Here is an 18,738-nt window from a genome sequence, read left to right as displayed (position 1 = left end):
GGCCTAGATGTCCCCTTCTCCAGGAAGCCACCCTGGGCTCTCCCTCCTCAGGAGCTCCATCACAGTGTGGACATAGCCTATTAGAGAGGTAGGATAGCACAGAAGTTAAAAGCCTGGGGTTTAAAACCCAGCGAAGCCACATCCTAGCTGTATGACTTTGAGCAAGTTACTAACAGCTCTGTGCCTCAGTAACCTTTCCTACCAAATGGAAATAGTAATGACAGAATTTGCTACATAAGGTTGCTGTAAGGAAGCAAGGAGTTAATATGCGGAAAGCACTTAGTAGGTGCTCAGTGAATGTTTGCTATGATTCTTATCTTCATATTTAACCGTTGTTTTCTTGAATGACTGTCCTCTTGGCCTGTGAGGCAGGAACTGTGTCTGTCTTGCTCACGAGAGTCCTCCCAGAGGTGATTATTCATAACCGTTGAATTAATGGATGGCCACATTCCAATAGTTTGTCACCGTGATTAGGCAAATGACTTTTCTGAACTGAAGACCTAGCTGCCTGGGCTTTATTTTCAATGAGAGAGAGAGAGAGAATTCCACAGGGCTTTTTCCTGAGTGAGGGCTGTGGAGAGGCAGCGAAGGGCCCCATCTGCAGCCTCACAGCCCTGGATACAGGACCTGACTGCTCTCTGCCTCAACTTCCTCCTGTCCACATAATCCAAATAAATCTGGGTCATCCTGTGCCCCCTTCTGGCCTGTCTCTGCCTAGTGTTCCAGTCAAAAGGAACACAAATTTGACTCAAAAAGCCTTGAAGAAAGCCTGTTCTATATTTATGGAAAAGGCAGGAGGAGGGGAGATTTTGTCCCAGAAAACCCAAGCTTCCTGAAGCTTAGATGCCTTCTTCCCCGGGTTTGGTTTGACCTGGTAGCTGCTCCTCGTAGCTTTTTCTCTGCTTCTTTCCAAACTCTAGCCTACCTTCCCCAGCATGGCTGAAGTCCCAGCTACCTGGAGTGTGGGCTGGAAGCAAGGACAGACTTCGGGCATACGTGGCCCCGTGGCCCTGCAAACTTCTTGTCCCATAGAGAGGTATGGCTGGATGAGGGCCAGAACAGGGCCCCCCTACAGTGCAGGGCCCCAGCCAGAGGCCCCTGTTTCCCAGGTGTATGGGTTTAAAGGACTGTGGTGTCACCCTTACCTGTCCCTGCCTTCTGGGCCTCCTCTACTCCTTTAATCATCTCTGTTGCTCAATCATCTGGGTCACTGATCTCTGAACCCTGGCCAGGGTCCCCAGGGCCTGTGCCAAGGGCGGTGAATGCTTCTCTCCAACACACCCTCCGCCAGGTTTTCCTCATGCTGCTGCCAGGCCTCTGTCACAGCTGCGGCCCTAGGGCTGCCTTACCCAGCTGCCTGGCCTGGCCATGGGCTGTTGCATTTGAGTTTCTGAGGGGTAGGGTCATGTTGAATGGGAGCCTGTGATGCACTCCCAGGAAGCGAGGCTCCCCTGGCATCAGGCTCAGCTGAAACCTGAGAGGTGCGCTCTAGCCCTGGGCTGGAGTAGGCAATAAGTGCCTGGGCTGACCCCGTGACACCAGCCTCATCACCAGGATGCATGGAGGATCCCTAAGGACTTATGATGACTGCTTCTCTGCCACTGGTGTCCTCATTCACTCAGCCCTGACCAGCCCTCTGTGGCATATTTCCAAAGCTCAGCTCTGCCGAGGTCCCCTGCTACTCACAGAGCTTTTGTGGCTTCCTGCGGCCCACAAGGGGAAGTTCAGGCTCCTAACCTTGGCCTTCAAGGCCTCTCTGGCTTTGTCTCCTGCTGCTGTCCCTTTGCCGTGGTCCAGACACCTGAGGCCCCTCCTAAGGAAGCTTCTTTGTCACTCCCACTTCCATACTTTCATCCTCCCCACTCCCTCTGCCTGGAATTCCCTCCCTATTTTCTATGTATTCAAGTCATTTGAGGGTTTCTTTTTCTTTTTCTTTTAAGGCAGGTCCTCCCTGTGGTGCCCAGGCTACAAGGCAGTGGCACGATCATAGTTCACTGTAGCCTCAACCTCCTGGGCTCAAGCAATCCTCTGACCTCAGCCTTCTGAGTAGCTGGGACCACAGGTGTACACTACCTCGCCCAGCTAATTAAAAACAATTTTTTTTTTGTAGATACAGGGTCTCCCTATATTGCCCAGGCTGGTCTTGAACTGCTGGAGTCAAGTGATCCTCCCACCTCGGCCTCTTAAAGTGCAGGGATTACAGTCGTGAGTTGCCACCCCTGGCCTCTTTTGAGTCTTTCTATTTATTTTGCATATCTTTTGAGGCCACAAGAGTAGCACCTTTGTCCAGAGTCTTCCTATGACCACCCACCTCCACCCCAGCTAGCCCCCATCTCGCCCTCCCCTCAGGCCCCTTAGCTCTGTCCCCGTCCCACTCATTCCATAATCACCATTGCCAGCCCCACAAGCAGCCTCTGCCTCTTGTCAGGCCTTGGGCTGAGCCTGGTACCATTACTTCTCTGCTTAGTGCCCACAGCAACTCTGTGAGGTGGGGACTATTGCTTCCCATTTTCTAGATGAAGAAAACTGAGGTTCAGAAACTGAAAGAGATTTGTTCAACATCATACTGCAGTGGTGACTCACGACTTCAATCAGCAAGTATTTATCATGTCCAAAGCCCAAGGTGAGGGGCCAGGCCAGGGCCAGGCTGTGGCTCCATCACAGCACCCCTCACCGACCAATGGGGCACCCACAGCCTTGGGGTTCACCTGGTCTTCTCCCTCGCTGGACAGCTTTGCTCTGGGCCTTACTGTCAGCCTCTGCTGGGACAGAGCCGCTGGGGCGATGAGTCCCTCCACCCTCGTGTCTTGGCTTCTTCCACACACGCTCCTGGAAAAGGGCTGGCAGTTGATTACTGGCCTGATGAGAATATAGGTCCTGGAATCTGGACGTCACAGCTGCAGGTGGCTGTCGAGGCACATGACAGACAAAAGCCCAGAGAGGGCAGGCTAGCAGCCAGAGACACCCAGCAAGGGTGGGAGTGGAACCTAGGGCTCTAGCCACCTGCCCCAGCCCTTTCCTTCTTGTGTCCTCCAACTTCCAAGCGGCCCCTTCTTGAGAGGAGCCTCCAACTCCCTGCCTTTGCCAAGACAAAAAACCAGAGTACGTTTCCTCATTTATTATAAACACAAGTTTGCAGGTAAATAGAGGGTCTAAAAAATACATTAAAATAAATAATTGGGATTCTCAAAGTTCTTAGGGCAAATAAGTTATATACAGACAGGAGAAGCAGAGCAGGCCCTTCTCACTGGGAGGGTCCCGAGGGAATGAGGGTGCAAGGACTCTGGGGAGGGAGAGCTGGAGAGGACACAGCCAGCCAGGATGCCAGCCCCAGGGGGAGCCGTCCAGCCTCCAGGGCTGGCTGAGGCATGCGTGTTCGTGGCTGCACGGTTGCTCCTGGTTTGTAGCCCAGCAGACAGGACACTCCTCAGGACGCAGCCTCCAGATGAATGTACTCCCCATGCAGTTCTTCCAGCAGAGCTGTGGGCCAGCAGCCAGCGCTCGAGGCTGCTCCGCAGTCTGGAGGCCGAGGGCTTCCCTGGGCAGTGCGAGGACACGGAACTGCCTTGGACGAGGCTCCCTCACCAGGGAGCTTGTGCCAATCCTGGCAAATGGGTCCAGCTGTCTGGGACCAAGGCCCCGGTCCAGGAAGCAGGCAGAGAGTCCACAAGCCCCGGCCACTTCTCTCCTCCTCTCTCCCCGCGGGCTTCCTTCCCAATGTTCCTCCAGCTCACGACACTATCTCTTCCTCCACCTGGAATGTGTGGACCGCGGCTTCCGCATGGCCTCCTGTTGTCGCTTGGCAAAGAGGCTCTTGACTGTGGAAAAGTCCCTGGGAATCAAGAAGGGTCAATTTAGCATCTCAGAAGATATGGACTGTCCAAGACTGCCCCAGAGCAGGGGCAATCGGGCTACAGCCCTTGCCCAGATCCTGGGATCACAGCTGCCCTGGGGTCAGAGAGTGGTCTGAAAACAAGGTCTGCACAACCAGTGCAGGCCAGTCCAGGCGTTGAAGCTTCTCTGCACATGGGGGCTTTGACAGAGCTAATGTTCAACATCAAATGCTGCCAGAATGAGTGGACAGCCAAGCACAGCCCTGTAGGTCTCCCGTCATCTGCCTTCCCACTTCTTTCCACACCTTTCCATACCTTTGCTCCTGCTCTTCCCTCCAGGCTGTGTGTATTCCCCTCACCCAGAAGCCACCTGCTGAAGTTCTGCTTATTCTTCGAGGTCCAGCTCAAGGTAGTCCAGCCCAGAAAACAGGGCACCCTGCTGCCCTTTGAACCTGGCTGGGTGGCCACATCCTGGCTCAAAGAACTCTAAACTGGGAGCCAGGAGGCTGGCTTCAGTTCCCAGCTAAGGAAACTTGGGCAACGATCTTAGCTTCTCTGATCCCCTTTCTTAGCTTGTAAAACAAAAACAGGCCTGAACTACCGAGAATGAGTGCAAGTTTGGCCGAGCCAGCTCTGCACACTATGAAGTGTGTGCATTTGAAAAGTCTTGTACTCATTTTTTTCATTCTCAGAAAGTTCCTAAGCATATGTTGGGTCCTGTCCATCCCACCATCCTGCCTTTTCTCCTATTTTTCTGCCGCCCCCAAAAGGTGAGAATCTCTGAGGGGCTGAGCTGGGCCCTGGGACCTGGCCAGCTGCAAGGAACCCTCAGTGACAGAAGTGGAAATGGCAAACCCCTCCACAGCTCCCACGGGCACAGACCCTGGGCTACACGCTTCATGTGCGTCCACTCATCTGACCTCACAGCAACACCAGGCGGGGATGGATGGCACAATTTCCCTGTTCAAATCATAGGAACTAGAGGCACAGTGAAGTTGAGGGGCAAACCCAAGGTCACAAAGCTTGTTCCAGGCTGGGCTGGGGTTCAGATCAAGCAGTCTGCCCCAGAGGCTGCCCCTACAGCCACTCTGCTGCCCAGCAGGTGCAAGTGTCTGTTCTTGAGTTGGTTTGGTTGAACAAGCATTCATGGGCACCTCCTGGGGGCCAGGTCTGAGTCACACTGAGGCACCAGGGAGGAGATGCAATCTGAGCAGCAGAGAGGGAGCAGGCTGGGCAGTTGGCCCCTCTGGACACCAGCGTATGTGAGATGCTCCATTCAGCACAGCCTGAACCAACAACTGTGGTCCTTCCCAGTCATGAGCCTTCAAACCCTCTAAAAAGTCCACTTCCAGGCCTAGTGGTAACAAAGAGCACAGTAGGTAAGAGCACAGACTCCGGGGTCAGCCAGATGCCGCTGACTGCTGTGTGACTTTGGGCAAGTGGCTTTCCCTCTCTGAGCCTCAGTTCTCTTTGCTACCCAATGAGGACCCAGACCTGCCTCACATAGAAAATATGGGAAATGTGCAAGGCACACAGGAGGTGCTCAGTCTGTGCATGTGTCCCATGCCCTCACCTCAGCCTTTGGAGAAGCTCTCCTGTAGTGGCCCCTGTCTTGCCAGTCTGGAACACGTCTGCAGGGGACTTCCGGCTAGGGACTGCCCCGGCTTCAGTCCTGCATGAATAGCATTAGGGCCCAAGTGATGGACTGCCCAGGGCCCTGAAGCTACCTGGCTGCAGGCCCAGCCCAGCCCCCACCCCTTCCCCATCCCCACCTGCCTGCAGGAGCAGATCCATTTCCACCCCTGTGCACCTGGCATCTTTCCCTTTCCAGGTGGGGTGGGGACCGAGGAAAACTGAGCTACCAGGAACGTGTTCTTAGCCCCAGGAAGAGGCAGCTTTTTTGGCCTTCCCAGAATCTGGCCTCCTGCAGCTGCAGGGGAAACTGAGGCAGGGGCGGGGCCTCAGCTTGAGACCCAGAGGAGGAGTTTCTCGTAAACCATCATGGGAACTGGAGCTTGGGATTTTTTTTTTTTTTTTTTTTTTGAGACTGAGTTTCGCTCTTGTTGCCCAAGCTGGAGTGCAATGGCACGATCTCGGCTCACTGCAACATCTGCCTCCCAGGTTCAACAGATTCTCCTGCCTCAGCCTTCCGAGTAGTTGAGATTACAGGCGCCCGCCACCATGCCCAGCAATTTTTTTGTATTTTAGGTTTCACCACGTTGTCCAGGTTGGTCTTGAACTCCTGACCTCAGGTGATCCACCCGCCTCGGCCTCCCAAAGTGCTGGGATTACAGGTGTGAGCCACCGTGCCCGGCCAGAAGCTTGGGACTTTGAAGCCAGTTTGGTTTTCCCAAATTCTCCATGTGGATGAGGGAAGGAACAAAGCCTCCCACCACTTTACAGATGGGAAAACTTAGGCTCAGGTAAGATAGGAGACCATGGCAAAGGCCCCCCAGCAACTCTGGGGCCACCCTGGGATGGTGACATGGCTTTCCAACTCCAGATGCCATTTCTTCCCCGAGCAAGCTTCAAAGTCCCCCTGAACCTCAGGTTGGAATCCAAAGCCCAGTAGGACTCGATCAGACAGACTCAGGCCCAAGGCCTGGCCCTCCTTCTGATGAGCTATGCAGCCTGATGTGTCCTGCCCCTTCTCTGGGCCTGAGTTGCCTCAGCTGTCACTGGCAGACTCTCTCCTGCCCAGGAGTGAGGGCATGAGTGTTCCCAGAAGCCACCAGAGCTGGGCATCAGGAGGCCCCCAGGGGTGACTGGTTCCTGCAGGAAGGGATGGTGCCATGGACCCAAAGCAGCCTGTGGGCCCCTGGGTCGCTTCTCACCCCCAACTTGCCACTTCGCTCCTCTGCTAGTCTCCCAGACACCTGCTCCCCAGGGCATGCCCGGGCTTGCAGCTACCCTATGCCCCTGCAGGCTGGGTGCCCACCTACCAGGGCCTTCGAAGGCAGAATGTGGCACAGGCGGGGTCCCTGGCGCTGGAGCACTGACAGCGCCTTGGCAGGGAGCGGCGCCGGCGTCTTGGCGGGTTTCCCAGGCCGTAAGGAGCTGTCTGTCTGTGGGCGGGCAGCCAGCAAGGTAGTGGTGTGGGGTGGAGAGAAAGAGAGAGAGAAAAAAAAATAAAGAGAGAGAGGATTAAATAAACCACAACCATTGGCAAGCAGGGACTGTCCACACTGCCCACTGGGACAGCCACCTATGCCAGCAGGGTGCCAATGAAAGGTGACCAGACCTTGACCTCAAGAAGTCATACCACTGAAGTCACAGGCTCCTCCACAAGGGTCCTGGTAGCCCTTGGCAAGACCCTCCCCTTCTCTGGGCCTGGCTTGGCTCAGTGAGAGCTCCGAGCATGGGGGCAAGGAAATCTGTGATCCTACCCGAAGTTGGGAATTGGGAACCTCCTAGTCTCTCTCCCCTCTCAGACAGGCTGGTCCCCCTGTTCTCAAAGAAGGCTCTCAGCTAGCTCTGGAGGAAGGGCGGCCACTCCATCTCACAGAAGTAAACACAGGCTCATAGCTAAGCTGCCCCGACCTGGTCCCCACTTGCCTGGGGGGGTGGGGGTAACAAATGTGCCTTAGAGGCTTGACTTGAAAGTGGGGTGTGTGTGTGTGTGTGTGTGTTCTGATGGGATTGATTTCAGATTCAGAGTCTGATCAAGCGGGCCAGGGGAAGGGCAGGGGCCCCGTGGCTGGCTGGACCAGCACTTTTGAGAGACAGAGCTAATTTTAGATGGTGTGGTTGGAGTCGTAGTGACTCCAGGTAGACTCAGCACGCAGGGACTGGCAGGGTTCCCGCCCTAAGCAAGTGTTTGGATGCGGATTAGCTTCACACACGCTTACGTGCAGGGCTTCTCTTGCCTTTTGCAATTTGGGGAAGGGAAAAAAATCACAAACACACACAGAAACTTCAACTGAAGGTATGCAGTGGCCTGGAGGCAGCACGGGTGCAGGCGTAACAGACAGCACTGGGCTCCCACCTGGGTGTAGCCAGTAGCACAGGGTAGGTTCTCATCTGTCATTTGAGGGACTATCCTGCCTTATGGGGAGGATGGGGGGCTCCTGAGATGATCATGCACGTGCAGTGCTGGGCAAAGAGCCTGGCATAGTCAAGGCACGGGTGCTGTCACTAATCGTATTATTATTGGAAGACCATGCAGAGGCAGCATGACAGAGACTGTGAGCTCCGGCATTCCCCAACCGAGGATGGTGCCTACCCTTACGATTACCTGTGTGATCTTGGGGAAGGCGTTTAAGCTCTTTGAGCCTCAGTACTTGAATCTGGAAAACGGGGCCAACACTTGCTTACCAGGCTGTCTTAAGAATTCTCAGGTGACAGCCCTCTCTACGGCTCAGGTGGTCCCCACTCAGGAATTGAAACAATTAACTATGGATACTAGCCAATGCCTCCATCTGGAGGCCCAGGGAAAGATGGACTGTGTCAACGTTCCCTAGCTTGCCAGTAGCTTCCACCCTGACACCCTGCCCCAGAGCTCCCCCTGCCCCCAATCCCCATGGATGCTCACTCAGGAGTGTTCACCCAGATGATGTCCAAGTGGCAGAAGTAGACGCACTCTTTGTCGATCCAGGAGCTGCAGGAGCAACGGCGAAGCCGAAGGTGGGTGCCTTGGGCATGAGATGAGGACGCTGGCTGCTCCAGGGTGGCAGCAGCCTGGCCCTTCCCTGCATGCACAGGAGGGAGAGAGAGGTGGAGAGGTGGGTTGGGGTGCCCGGCACATCCCGGAGTGGGAGACCCACCATGCTCCTCCTCTTGCATAATCGAGGGGGTTGGCACTCTTGCTGCTCAAGAGCTCCAGGCCAGCCCAGGGAAGTCCCAGCAGCCCGTGGGGAGCCTGGGCACCTCTGTATTTGCAGAACCTTTCCCCTGCCACCACTGCCGCCAGGCTCCCGCCCCTGTCTGCCCCCAGCTGGCTTGGGAGGCACTGCAGCCCTAGGGGGAGACAGAGATAGACAGACCCAGGAGCTGTAGGCGGCAGGTGAGGCCAGGGCAGCTCACCTTCATGCAGGGCCACGAGCAGGGCCAGCGCAACGGAGCACCAGGTAGTAGGCACGGAGACCATCGCGGCGGCAGAGCGGGCAGGCTGGACTGGAGCAGGGAGCGCCTGTTGCCAGCGTCCTGCTATTAAGCTGAGCAGATAGCTCATTGCCTCGGTGCCCTGGCTGCCTCTTATACCAGGCACGGTGCCCCACCCCTTCTGGTCCAGCCCTGCCCCGCTGCACCGGCGGGCTGGGAGCCAGGGACACCGCCTCCTCCCCGGGCGCCTGGCCCGACCGAGCCTCGGCAGTGAAGGGGGGAGGGAGATGGAAGGCCCGTTCCTCCCTCTGTGCCTGGAGCACCTCTGGGAGTCCTGAGGCTCCCTGGCAGTCCCCAGGGGCCCCCTCGCAGTCCAGCTGGACTTCCTCAAGTCACCCTCAGCTGCCCCGAGCCCCCTCCCTCACTCTCTTGGCGGCTGCTCCACAGGTCTCGCCCAGGGCTGTGAGTGTGGAGGAGGAGGTTCCATGAGCAAAACCCCTCTCTTCGGAGAAGACTCTGCCATCTATCCTGCCTGCCCTCTGCCAACCAGGCTGAGGATGCCCCTCTGTTGTGTGGGATGTGAAAGACCCACGCAAGGCTGTGTGGCCTTGGGCGAGTCAGAGCCCTCTCTGGGCCTGCCTCCCTCTGTGAAGGACACAGCTCACGCCTGACTTCTGACCAGCCTGGAACTGCTTCATCCCCACCTCACCCAGGAAATGCCCCACTCAACCCCTGCCCTGTCACCCCAGGGCCTGGGGCAGGAGTTCTAGTCCCTTCCAGAAGGTGTTCAGGTATGCAGCCATGGCCAAGGGCATCCTTCCTGGGCCTGCTTCCTTGTTTGCAAACAAGGCCAAAACAAGAAGGTACTTCACCCTGCTTGGCTTACAGGCTCCTTTGAGACTAAGAAGGTGGCTTCAGACCCCTTTCCAGAAAGATGTCCCTGAGGACACACACACAAAGCGCCCCTTGAACAGTCTCCTGTCCTGGCCATGACAGGATGTCTTGGCTCCCACTGGTGGCTACTGTCTGCAAAAGAAGTAAGCCAGGAGATTTCTCTGGGGACTGGCATTCTGCTCCTGCCCGTCTGCAGGCCCAGAAGCCTTGCTGGGGAGGGGAAAGCAGGGATGAACCAGAGCTGTGCCGAGCAGCTCGGGGAACTGGCAGGCACCCTCTGTTCCTGCCCTGGCCTGGCTCAGAGTCCACCTCCTGCTGGAGTCTTCTCAGGGACCCTGTCTCCAGGCACAACAGGAAAGGCTCTCTCATTTCTTGGAATTCCCAGGGCCTGTATCTCTCGTGCCTGCCTGACTCATCCCATTGCACTTATCTCCCCTGCAATCTCAAGGTCCAGAGCCCCAGAGGAGGCAGGGCCTGACACCTACCCTGCACACAGTAGGGGCCTTGCGAGTGCTTCCTGAGGGCAGGGGGATGAAGAGATGCACACCTGGCTTTCCACTTACAGAACCCAGGATGCCCAATGCTCAGTTCCTGTATTCAGCAGCTCCTTTGTCCTTGGACATTTATGAAGGGGACAATAGGTGACCACCAGGAACAGGCAAGTTTGCATCTTCCTAGGGTGTGCCCAGAGCAAGCGTGCATGTGTGAAATCCTGAAGAAACTGGCAGAACTGATGGAGGGTGACAGCAGGATCTTCCTTCCCGGAGGCTGAGCTGGCTCCTGTGAAAACAAATAAACAAACGTTTCCTGAGCACCTACTACGTGCTTGGAGCACTATCGACTCTTCCTCACCACAACCCCAGGAGGCAGCTATTATCAGAGGGGAGTCAGCTCAGGACTGCCCACAAGGAGGCTCAGAGAGGAGCAGGGCCTGGCCAAGGCCACCCAGCGGGCAGGTGGCTTGGTCTATCAAGTAAAGCACAACGGACTCCCCATGAGGTGCTCGCTGCCCTCCCACGTCGTGCCTCTCGAAGAATTTAGAAGAGTATTTCTGGAATGAGGTGAGCAATACTCACAGTCATTTCTATCAGCCTCTGCAAGAATATGAATACGGAATTAAGCAGGGTTGGGGGCTGGTTGGGGGTGGATAGAGAATTCAAGCCGCTGGACCGTGAAGAGAAGAAAGAAGGAAAAGCAGGTCAGCGGGGAGACGGAGGGGGTCAGGGTGGGGAGGAAAACAAACAGGGAGGTAGATAAAGACAGGCAGGGAGAGAGGAGGAGAACGAGGAAGCAGTGCATAGCCAGAAAGAAAGAATTCGGATTTGAGAAAGTAGAAGAGGGAAACCATAGGGAGAAGAGGGAAGGTTATAAGGTGTCTAATCTTTACACAAATGCAAAACGCCTGCTCAAGACAATAGGGAACCAGAGGCTCTGAGCCGGGGAAACATAATAGAAGCATTAAATGAACCCAGAGGCAGGATCCCTCTCGGGTGTGAAAGAAGGGTGACGACAAGGCAGGGGCTGCTGCCGGAGCCCCACAGGGTCAGCACAGAGAGCTGCGAGCTGGGCCTGGCTCCGGTTTCTCTCTTTCTCTGCCCTCCGCCTGAGCTGAACAAGCAGGGCTCCTGTGAAATGGAGAGGACTGGCCCAGGAACCTGAGCGAGCCCAGATCATTGCCGGAACAGCGCTACCCCACTGACAAGAGTTAGTTTCCAGGTAGGGAAAATTAAGCTGAGTTAATAATAGCCCCAGCTCCCTGGGTCGCTTAGCCTGGGCCTCTGTCCCTCGCCTCTGCCCCTCATGGCTGGTCGGACTGCATGACCCTGCCACCTATAACTGTCCTGGCCTCACTGTCCCTGTCCTTTCTAGGTGGCCTGGCTTCACGGCCCCCTGGCCCTACTGCTCTGGCCCTGGCACCTGCCCTAGTTTGTTGAGGCTGCAGGGGGGAAGAGCAGGGAGCCACCAAAGGTCACTCTCTCAGAATTTGAAGAGAATTGCTTTACTCACTAAGTGATTTGTTTCCCTTATGCTTGCAGCAGCCCTATCCAAGAAAGAGGGATGTGTGGGGAGGGAGGGTTGGCAGAAGAGAGCAGTTGAGTGTATTTCTGAGTAAGACACTGGGCTAGAAACTGCCCCCTAGAAATCCCCGTCTCCACTCCCATTTGGTAGATGAGATAACTGAAGTGCAAGAGGAGGAGCAACTGGCTCAAGACACTGATGGGGCTGGGCATGTTCTCTTGGTTCCTAACCTGCCTCACCCTTTCCTATACACCCGTGAAGCTCTCCCAGGGGTCCAAACTGAGCCCAGGATCCTGGGTCCCTTGGAGAAAGGCTGTCAGGAAGGACCCCAGTGGCAGGAAGGCTGGGGCACTGGGATGAGGTTAGACTGTCTCTCTGTGCACCCCAAAGCTCCCTCTATAGTCCCAGCTCTAAAAGCAAATATGGTCCCATCAAGCAGCTGTCCAGCAGCTGTGGACACTGAGCTGAATGGAGGTTGCATGGGAGTGAAGACTAAGTCTCCTGGTGATGTCTGACACAACAGGGCTGGGCTGCAGCAGGTGCCTGGGATTGCGATCGAGGCCCTGGACCAGGAAGCTTTGTCCCAGCTCTGCTTTTCATGATATGTGGCCTAGGGCTCCTCTCCCTGGCCTCAGGTGTCCTGCCTTCCCATTGATGGCGAGAGGTGCTTTCACCTCTAACTGCCTGTAACATTCAGGATCAAGCTGACCTGAGTTTAGGGCTCCCCAGATGGAGGCCCAGGAGACTCCAGCAGCATGGCTCTTGCAGCTTGAGGCCTTCTGCTCCTTCACCTGTGCAAAACCAGTCATTTCCCCATCGACACCTGGCCCCACCGGGTTTTGGGAAGTTCTGTTTGCAGCCCCAGTGGAAGGGACACAGTGTCTTTGCTGTAGGCACACACCGTGCAGACGGCCTAGCAGAGCGAGCAGCTGGGAAGAGGGGCTGGCCAGGGGAGATGACAGGAGCTTGCAGGGGCTGGGGGTTGGGGAGGGTTTGGCCCTGGAGCCGGCCTGGGTTGGGGCTTAGGGACTCAGGAGACTCAGACATTCCCATCACCACTTGTCCCAAATGCTGTGGGTCGGGCTGCCCCCACTCGGGCCTGGGGCCACTCAGCCTCAGGGCCTCTTTCTGGTGGGTGGTCTGGGCCTCCTGCCATCAGCCACAGCTCACCCTGAGCCAGCAGGACCAGCCACCACCCACACCACTGTTCTCAAACTGGGTCTCTGCGAGGGCAGCCTCAGCCTGCAGGGCCGGCTCCCTGGTCTCCACGGCTTCCCTTGGAGGACACCCTTGGTCCTCTTCCCTCTATCTCAGCCCATTTGGAAAGATTTATGTCTCCCACATAAACTATACTTTCAAAAGAATAATTCATGTGCTCTCTTTGTTATCAGTCTAAGGGTAATCAGAGCAGGGTCAACTAGGCCTATGGAACTGCTGGAATTTCAGCCAAAAGCAGACATGGTTCAGTCAAGACACCCTTGTTAAGAGGCCATGTAAGTCCTCCTGGACTTTTTGAAGTGAGGAAACTAACTCAGGACTCAGCATCTAGGATGGAAATCTCTGGACTCCAAGGCTTTGAGTTACCTCTAATGGGCTAAGGGCCAGATTCCCCACTTAGCCTTTTAGGAATAGAGGATAAATAAGCATTTATTGAGCGCTTAATATATTCTGAGCCCTGTGCTAAGTGATTTAGGTATATTAGCTTCGTGAACTGTCACAACATACCTGTGGGGTAGTTACTGTAATGAGTCCCTATTTTATAAATGAAGAAACGAGGCTCAGAGAGGGTGACTTGCCCCATGTCAGACAGCTAGGAAGTGGCAGAGCCAAGGTTAGAAAGCAAGTCAGTGTAGCTCCAAAGCCCGGCCCTGAGCCTACGTGTCCCCAGTGTGCTTTCCCAGCCCTTGGGGAGCCCTCCCGCCTCACAGCAACTCTTCTCCAGGGCACACTTCCCTGCTCTCAGCAGGCAGAGAGCCCTAGGCAAGAACTTTTCCCCTTATGCTTATCTGCTATGGGACCAACAATCTATATCATGTCTATCCAATGATCCTCCCATCTATTCACCTACCTACCCATCTATCCATCAATCCACCCATCCACCCATCCATCCACCTTTCCTCCCAACTACCTTCTTTCTATCCATTGATCCATCCATCCATCCATTCATTCATCCATCCGTCCGTCTACCCACCCATCCATCCACCTTTCCTCCCATCCACCTTCTTTCTATCCATTGATCCATTGATCCATTAAGCCATCCATCCACCATCCGTCTACCCATCCATCCATCCATCCACCTTTCCTCCAATCCACCTTCTTTCTATCCATCGATCCATCCATCCATCCATCCATCCATCCATCCATCCATCCGTCTACCCACCCATCCATCCACCTTTCCTCCCACCCACCTTCTTTCTATCCATTGATCCATCAATCCATCCATCCATTCATCCATCCATCCGTCCGCCTACCCACCCATCCATCCACCTTTCCTCCCACCCACCTTCTTTCTATCCATTGATCCATCAATCCATCCATCCATCCATTCATCCATCCATCCATCCGCCTACCCACCCATCCATCCACCTTTCCTCCCATCTGCCTTCTTTCTCTCCATTGATCCACTCATCATCAAACCTTTTATCCATCCTTCCGTTCACACATCTACTCAACCAGCCTCCCATGCACCCATCCTCCTTCATGAGAAACAAGGTTGGACAGATTAGGAGGGTCAAGGCTTGAAGAGCTTTGAATGATATATTACACTGTCCTGGAAACATTATTTGGTTGCTTCCTAGAGGTGGGTGTGTCTCCCCACTGATATGATGAGATAATTGAAACACGGTCTTCTCTGGAATTCCTGCCTCAGAGCCTAGCACGGGCCTGGGCCCATGATCTGTGCCAAACACTGGGGTGAAATGAAATGCAACTAGAAATGCAACTAGACGGCTTCATCTCACCAGACAAAGCTTTGCATAGACACCCCTTCTAAGGAGGTCTAGGCCCCTTTTCCCGTCTGATGCCATTCTTCAAAATGCTCTAATGATGAAGACTTGAGATCATCTTTAAGGAAAAAGTCAGAGATGAAAGGACCCTTGGTCTACACCCAGATGATGAAGCTGGGGTCTAGGGAGGACGCTGCCAGAGGTCTCCCTGTCAGGCCTGGATCCTGGAGACCCAGGATGTCTGCATGCTTTTCTCTCTGAGGCCTAGGCCCCTGTGCTCAGAGGGGCTGGAACCCCAACCTTCTCTTCTATCCCACCATCACCACCAGCCAAGACATGTAGCTGGTATTTTTTCAAAGTCACACCCACTATGTTGCTTAGAACCGATGTTTTCCAAGGCGCACCCAGGGCCCCACCAGGAGGCTGCCTTTCCCCTCTGGGAAGGGGTGAGCCACCAGGAGGCCGCCTTCCCCCTCTGGGAAGGGGTGAGCCACCAGGAGGCCGCCTTTCCCCTCTGGGAAGGGGTGAGCCACCAGGAGGCTGGGCCACGCAGGAGTACAGTACTTCATGCTAGAATGAAATGTCAGCTACAAATAAGTGCCTGGTGCTTCTATCATCAGGATAACTTGGTGCCCAGGAGGCAGGCAAAGCCAGGGTTCCCACTGTTATTTTAGGCCAGCATTCCTAAGAAGAGGTGTGCCTGGGGCGCCTCCTTGCCTGAAGGCCTTGGCCTTCCTGCCCAGCTACTGGGAATCCTGAGCCATGAATGACCTAGATGGGCACAGCTGGGCCCCGGTGGACAGAAAGGTGGTCAGGAGCTGAAGCCACTGTCCAGGGGGAGCTCAGGGTGTGGGGGTGAGTCAGAGGCCAGCCCACCTTTGGCACCTCTGAGGGCTGGCAGATCCGGGTTCCAGCTTCAAAGCTCTGTGACTCAGGCTTGAATCCCCCCTCACCCACTATCCCATTATGGACAAGTGCCTGAGACTGTGCCAGGCCAGGGGGTAGTGTGGGCTGGGATTGTCCAGTCTGGGGGCTGGTTCTGTGGCTCACTAACCATGTAACTAAGGGCACACCATGGTTTAGTCTTCCTGAGTGTCAGAGGCCACATTTGTCAAGAGCATCTAAGAAGAAAAATCCCACCTGGCAGCTGCTGGGAGTGCTTCATGGTGGAGCCAGTGTGAGAGCTGGCCTCTGCCTGGCTCAGGAAGGCACTGCCCACCCACTTCTGCTTCCCTTCCCCACTCACCTTGGGAGGCAGGGTGCTGTGGGCCTTGTAGTGTGGACAAAGTCCTGGAAAGAAGTGGGGTGTGTGTGTGTGTGTGTGTGTGTGTGTGTGTGTAGGGTGTTATTAGAATATGCCATCTTCATGCCAGGGACCAGATCCCCATGACAGGTCCCTCCTCTGCTCTGGGTCACCAAATCCCTCCAAGGCAAGTGGCCACCCTGGCTTCATCTGCCCACTCATGTTTGCTTTGGCACACCATGCAGCACCACACCAGACGAGAAGTGTGCGGAGATTTGGGAGGCTTCTAGGCAAAGCTGCCTTCCTGCAAGAACCAGGCTTCAGCTTGAAATGTGTGGTCTGATCCCAGCTTGGCACCAGGGTGAAATGTCTCACCAACTCGAAATGCCCACCCTGGCATTGGACCTGCCTGGGTTCTGACCCTCAGCTGTCTTTCCTGCCTCATCCCACTAAGGCTGATCTGGGTGTCCAAGACTTTAGTCCACCACACCCCAGGGTGGGCCACACTCTGAGTGCATAGCAGACTTCCTCACCTTATGCCTCTGGGCAAACTGGGGCCTCCCATCCTCTTTCCATTCCTACTTACTTGGTTTACTCTGACCATTCTTCCAGGCCCATCTCAAATGTTACCTCTCCCAGGAAGCATTCCCAACTCTGTCCAAGCATCTTCAGTGGACAGATGAGCTCTGAGACTCCCAGAGGGCCTTCTTGAGACTGGGAAGTGAGGGTGTCCTGGGTCCAGGCAGGCAGCTCCCAGGCTGGGAAGAGGGGGACATGGAGTTGCAGGCTTGGGCTTGGCTTCTGGCTGGGTGGCTGCTGGCAAGCCCCTTCTCCTGTCTGAGCATCAGCTTTGTCCTCCATGAAGTGACGTGGCCCTGGTGGTGCCTTGGGGACTAAAGCGTGAAGCCAGCAGCAGCCCAGAAAGACTTTTTAGAGCCTTTGCACCCACCTGGGTAAGTTTAGTACTCGACCTGCAGAGGGAGCTCCAGAGCGACAGAACCCCAGGAGCCCTTCCTTGATGCTACTCCATCAGCAACAGGAGAGCCCAGCCATCTACTCCCATCATCCACTGAAACCAACCTGGCCACCTCCCCATCATCCGCTGAAACCAACTTGGCCTACTATGTGCTATCATAAGAATCTACGTGAATCATAAGAATTCATCATAGCTACTGTTTACTGAACTTTCCAATGTGCCAACACTTACAAAACCCACTATATAATATATATCATCACAATTAATCATCCCCGTGGGAAGGCACTTAGTATTATTCCCACTTTATAGATGAGGAGCCTGAGGAAGTGAGGAGACTCAGGAGGTGAAGTGGCTTGCTCAAGGTCATTTGAGTCGATCTCCCTGCTATATGGACTGCATTCTTATCCACTATCCCAGCACATATGATCCCAGGTAGAATTTTCATAGGATGCAGCTTATTATTACTTTTAGTTTTCAGATGGGTAAACTGAGGTATCTTGTCCATCTAGCAAGAAAGGAGCTGGGATCTGAACCTAGGTCACCCTGAGCTCTTGGCCTCAGCACGCAACCTCAATTTGGATTTTCTTGTCAGAACCAAAGAGTCCCCCAGAACAGGTCCTGGGGATCGACCTCAGGGCCTGAGTCTGGGGGCAGCAGGAGAAGTTCCTCCATCCCTCAGCCTGGTCCCAGCCTTTAGGAGCAGGATCTCTGGGAGCTTGCCGGGAGGAGCCGGCCGTTAACACAGTGTGCTGGGTGGTGAGGTGAGCAATGACTCAGGATGGGAGGCCCTGAGGGGGTAGGCACACAGTGGAGACAGTACTGGCCTTGTCACACCAATCCTGGGGTCCCCTAGGAGGAGGAGGTTTGGGTGAGGCAGGGCTGAGTCACGGCAGTGAGGTCAGACAGGGAGCTGGGGTGGCCTGATGAACTCACACCTTCATCTGAGCCTGTCAAGGGGCCGTGGGCCCAGCAGGCCTGGTGAGCCCAACCTGGCAGAACAGGCACACCCCTTCCTTGGTTGTCCATAGCCAGGGGGTATCTGTGATACCAGAGAGTCTCCCTTTAGGCTTTCTAAGGCCTCTGCTGCTGGAGCCCCAAACCCTGCCAGATTGGGGAGGCAGCTGGTATAGGAGGCAGAGTGGGGAAAAAGGGACAGAATCTCACTCTGCCCCTTGGGGCGTGTGCCCTGGGCAGCAATCGCAGCTTCTTGAGCTTTGGCTTCCACTTTGTCCCATGGGTTCATGTGAGTATCTCAGAAGCTGATGGTCTTGTCCAAGCCCTGGCACATAGCTGAAGCTTGGGAGAGGCAGGTGGAAGAGCGGATGGCCATCACCAGCCAGGAGCCCACCAGAGAATGGGGGGCTGTAGCAGACTGACCTTGACCACCCTGGCTCAGTGCCACACCCCAGTGTCCTGGCCACTGCCTGTGTGGCCTTGGGTGAGAGCCTTCCAATCACTGGGCCTCAGTTTCCCAACGTATCAAATAAAAATAATAGGCTCAGACTCTCAATAGGAGATAGGGGATGATGTCGCAGGGTTCCTGAGAGTTCCCACCAACCCTGTGTACCAGATATGGTGGTGGGGGCGGGGCGGAAGAGAGCCAGAGCCATTCCTCTGGGGCCCAGATGCAGTGGGTGAGCCCCTGCCATGCCACTTGGAAGTTAAGCCTGGGAGCCTTGGGAGTCAACTGCCTGCCCCCCACCCAGCACTCCCCAAGGCTGATCCAGAGAGGCTGGGGGTGTCCAAGGTCACACAACAGCCAGCTGATGTCCACCACCTAAGGGAAGG

The 18,738-nt window shown here is 55.2% G+C and overlaps 1 protein-coding gene across 2 annotated transcripts; it reads right to left on the bottom strand.

Annotated features, from left to right (window-relative positions):
• Nucleotides 1–3,103: 3,103 nt before the first annotated feature.
• Nucleotides 3,104–10,363, bottom strand: EDN2 (endothelin 2). Of its 2 annotated transcripts, XM_054458042.1 has the most exons (5): nucleotides 8,856–10,363; nucleotides 8,365–8,521; nucleotides 6,776–6,898; nucleotides 5,407–5,505; nucleotides 3,104–3,832 (listed from the first exon to the last, which is right to left on the bottom strand). In XM_054458042.1, exons 1-5 carry the CDS (start codon nucleotides 9,001–9,003, stop codon nucleotides 3,739–3,741), a joined length of 621 nt encoding a protein of 206 aa, XP_054314017.1. In that variant the 5' UTR covers nucleotides 9,004–10,363; the 3' UTR covers nucleotides 3,104–3,738. The 2 variants fall into 2 exon arrangements, with proteins under 2 accessions (XP_054314017.1, XP_054314026.1); XM_054458051.1 differs by lacking the exon at nucleotides 5,407–5,505 and having other exon boundaries at nucleotides 8,856–9,001.
• Nucleotides 10,364–18,738: the final 8,375 nt, after the last annotated feature.

This window comes from Pongo pygmaeus, chromosome 1 (genome assembly GCF_028885625.2).
Source record: "Pongo pygmaeus isolate AG05252 chromosome 1, NHGRI_mPonPyg2-v2.0_pri, whole genome shotgun sequence".
In the NCBI taxonomy this organism is placed as follows: Eukaryota; Metazoa; Chordata; class Mammalia; order Primates; family Hominidae; genus Pongo; species Pongo pygmaeus.
The sequence above is the reverse complement of the archived record's forward strand: the minus strand, read 5'-3'. Positions and strand labels throughout refer to the sequence as shown.

What these genes read in the sequence shown, in the direction of transcription:
- EDN2 (XM_054458042.1), bottom strand. Translation starts at nt 9,003, where the DNA reads ATGAGCTATCTGCTCAGCTTAATAGCAGGACGCTGGCAACAGGCGCTC. An exon ending in GCTCGTGGCCCTGCATGAAG is followed by an intron (nt 8,522 to 8,855) that starts GTGAGCTGCCCT and finishes CTGTGCATGCAG; the next exon opens with GGAAGGGCCAGGCTGCTGCC. An exon ending in TTCTGCCTTCGAAGGCCCTG is followed by an intron (nt 5,506 to 6,775) that starts GTAGGTGGGCAC and finishes CTATTCATGCAG; the next exon opens with GACTGAAGCCGGGGCAGTCC.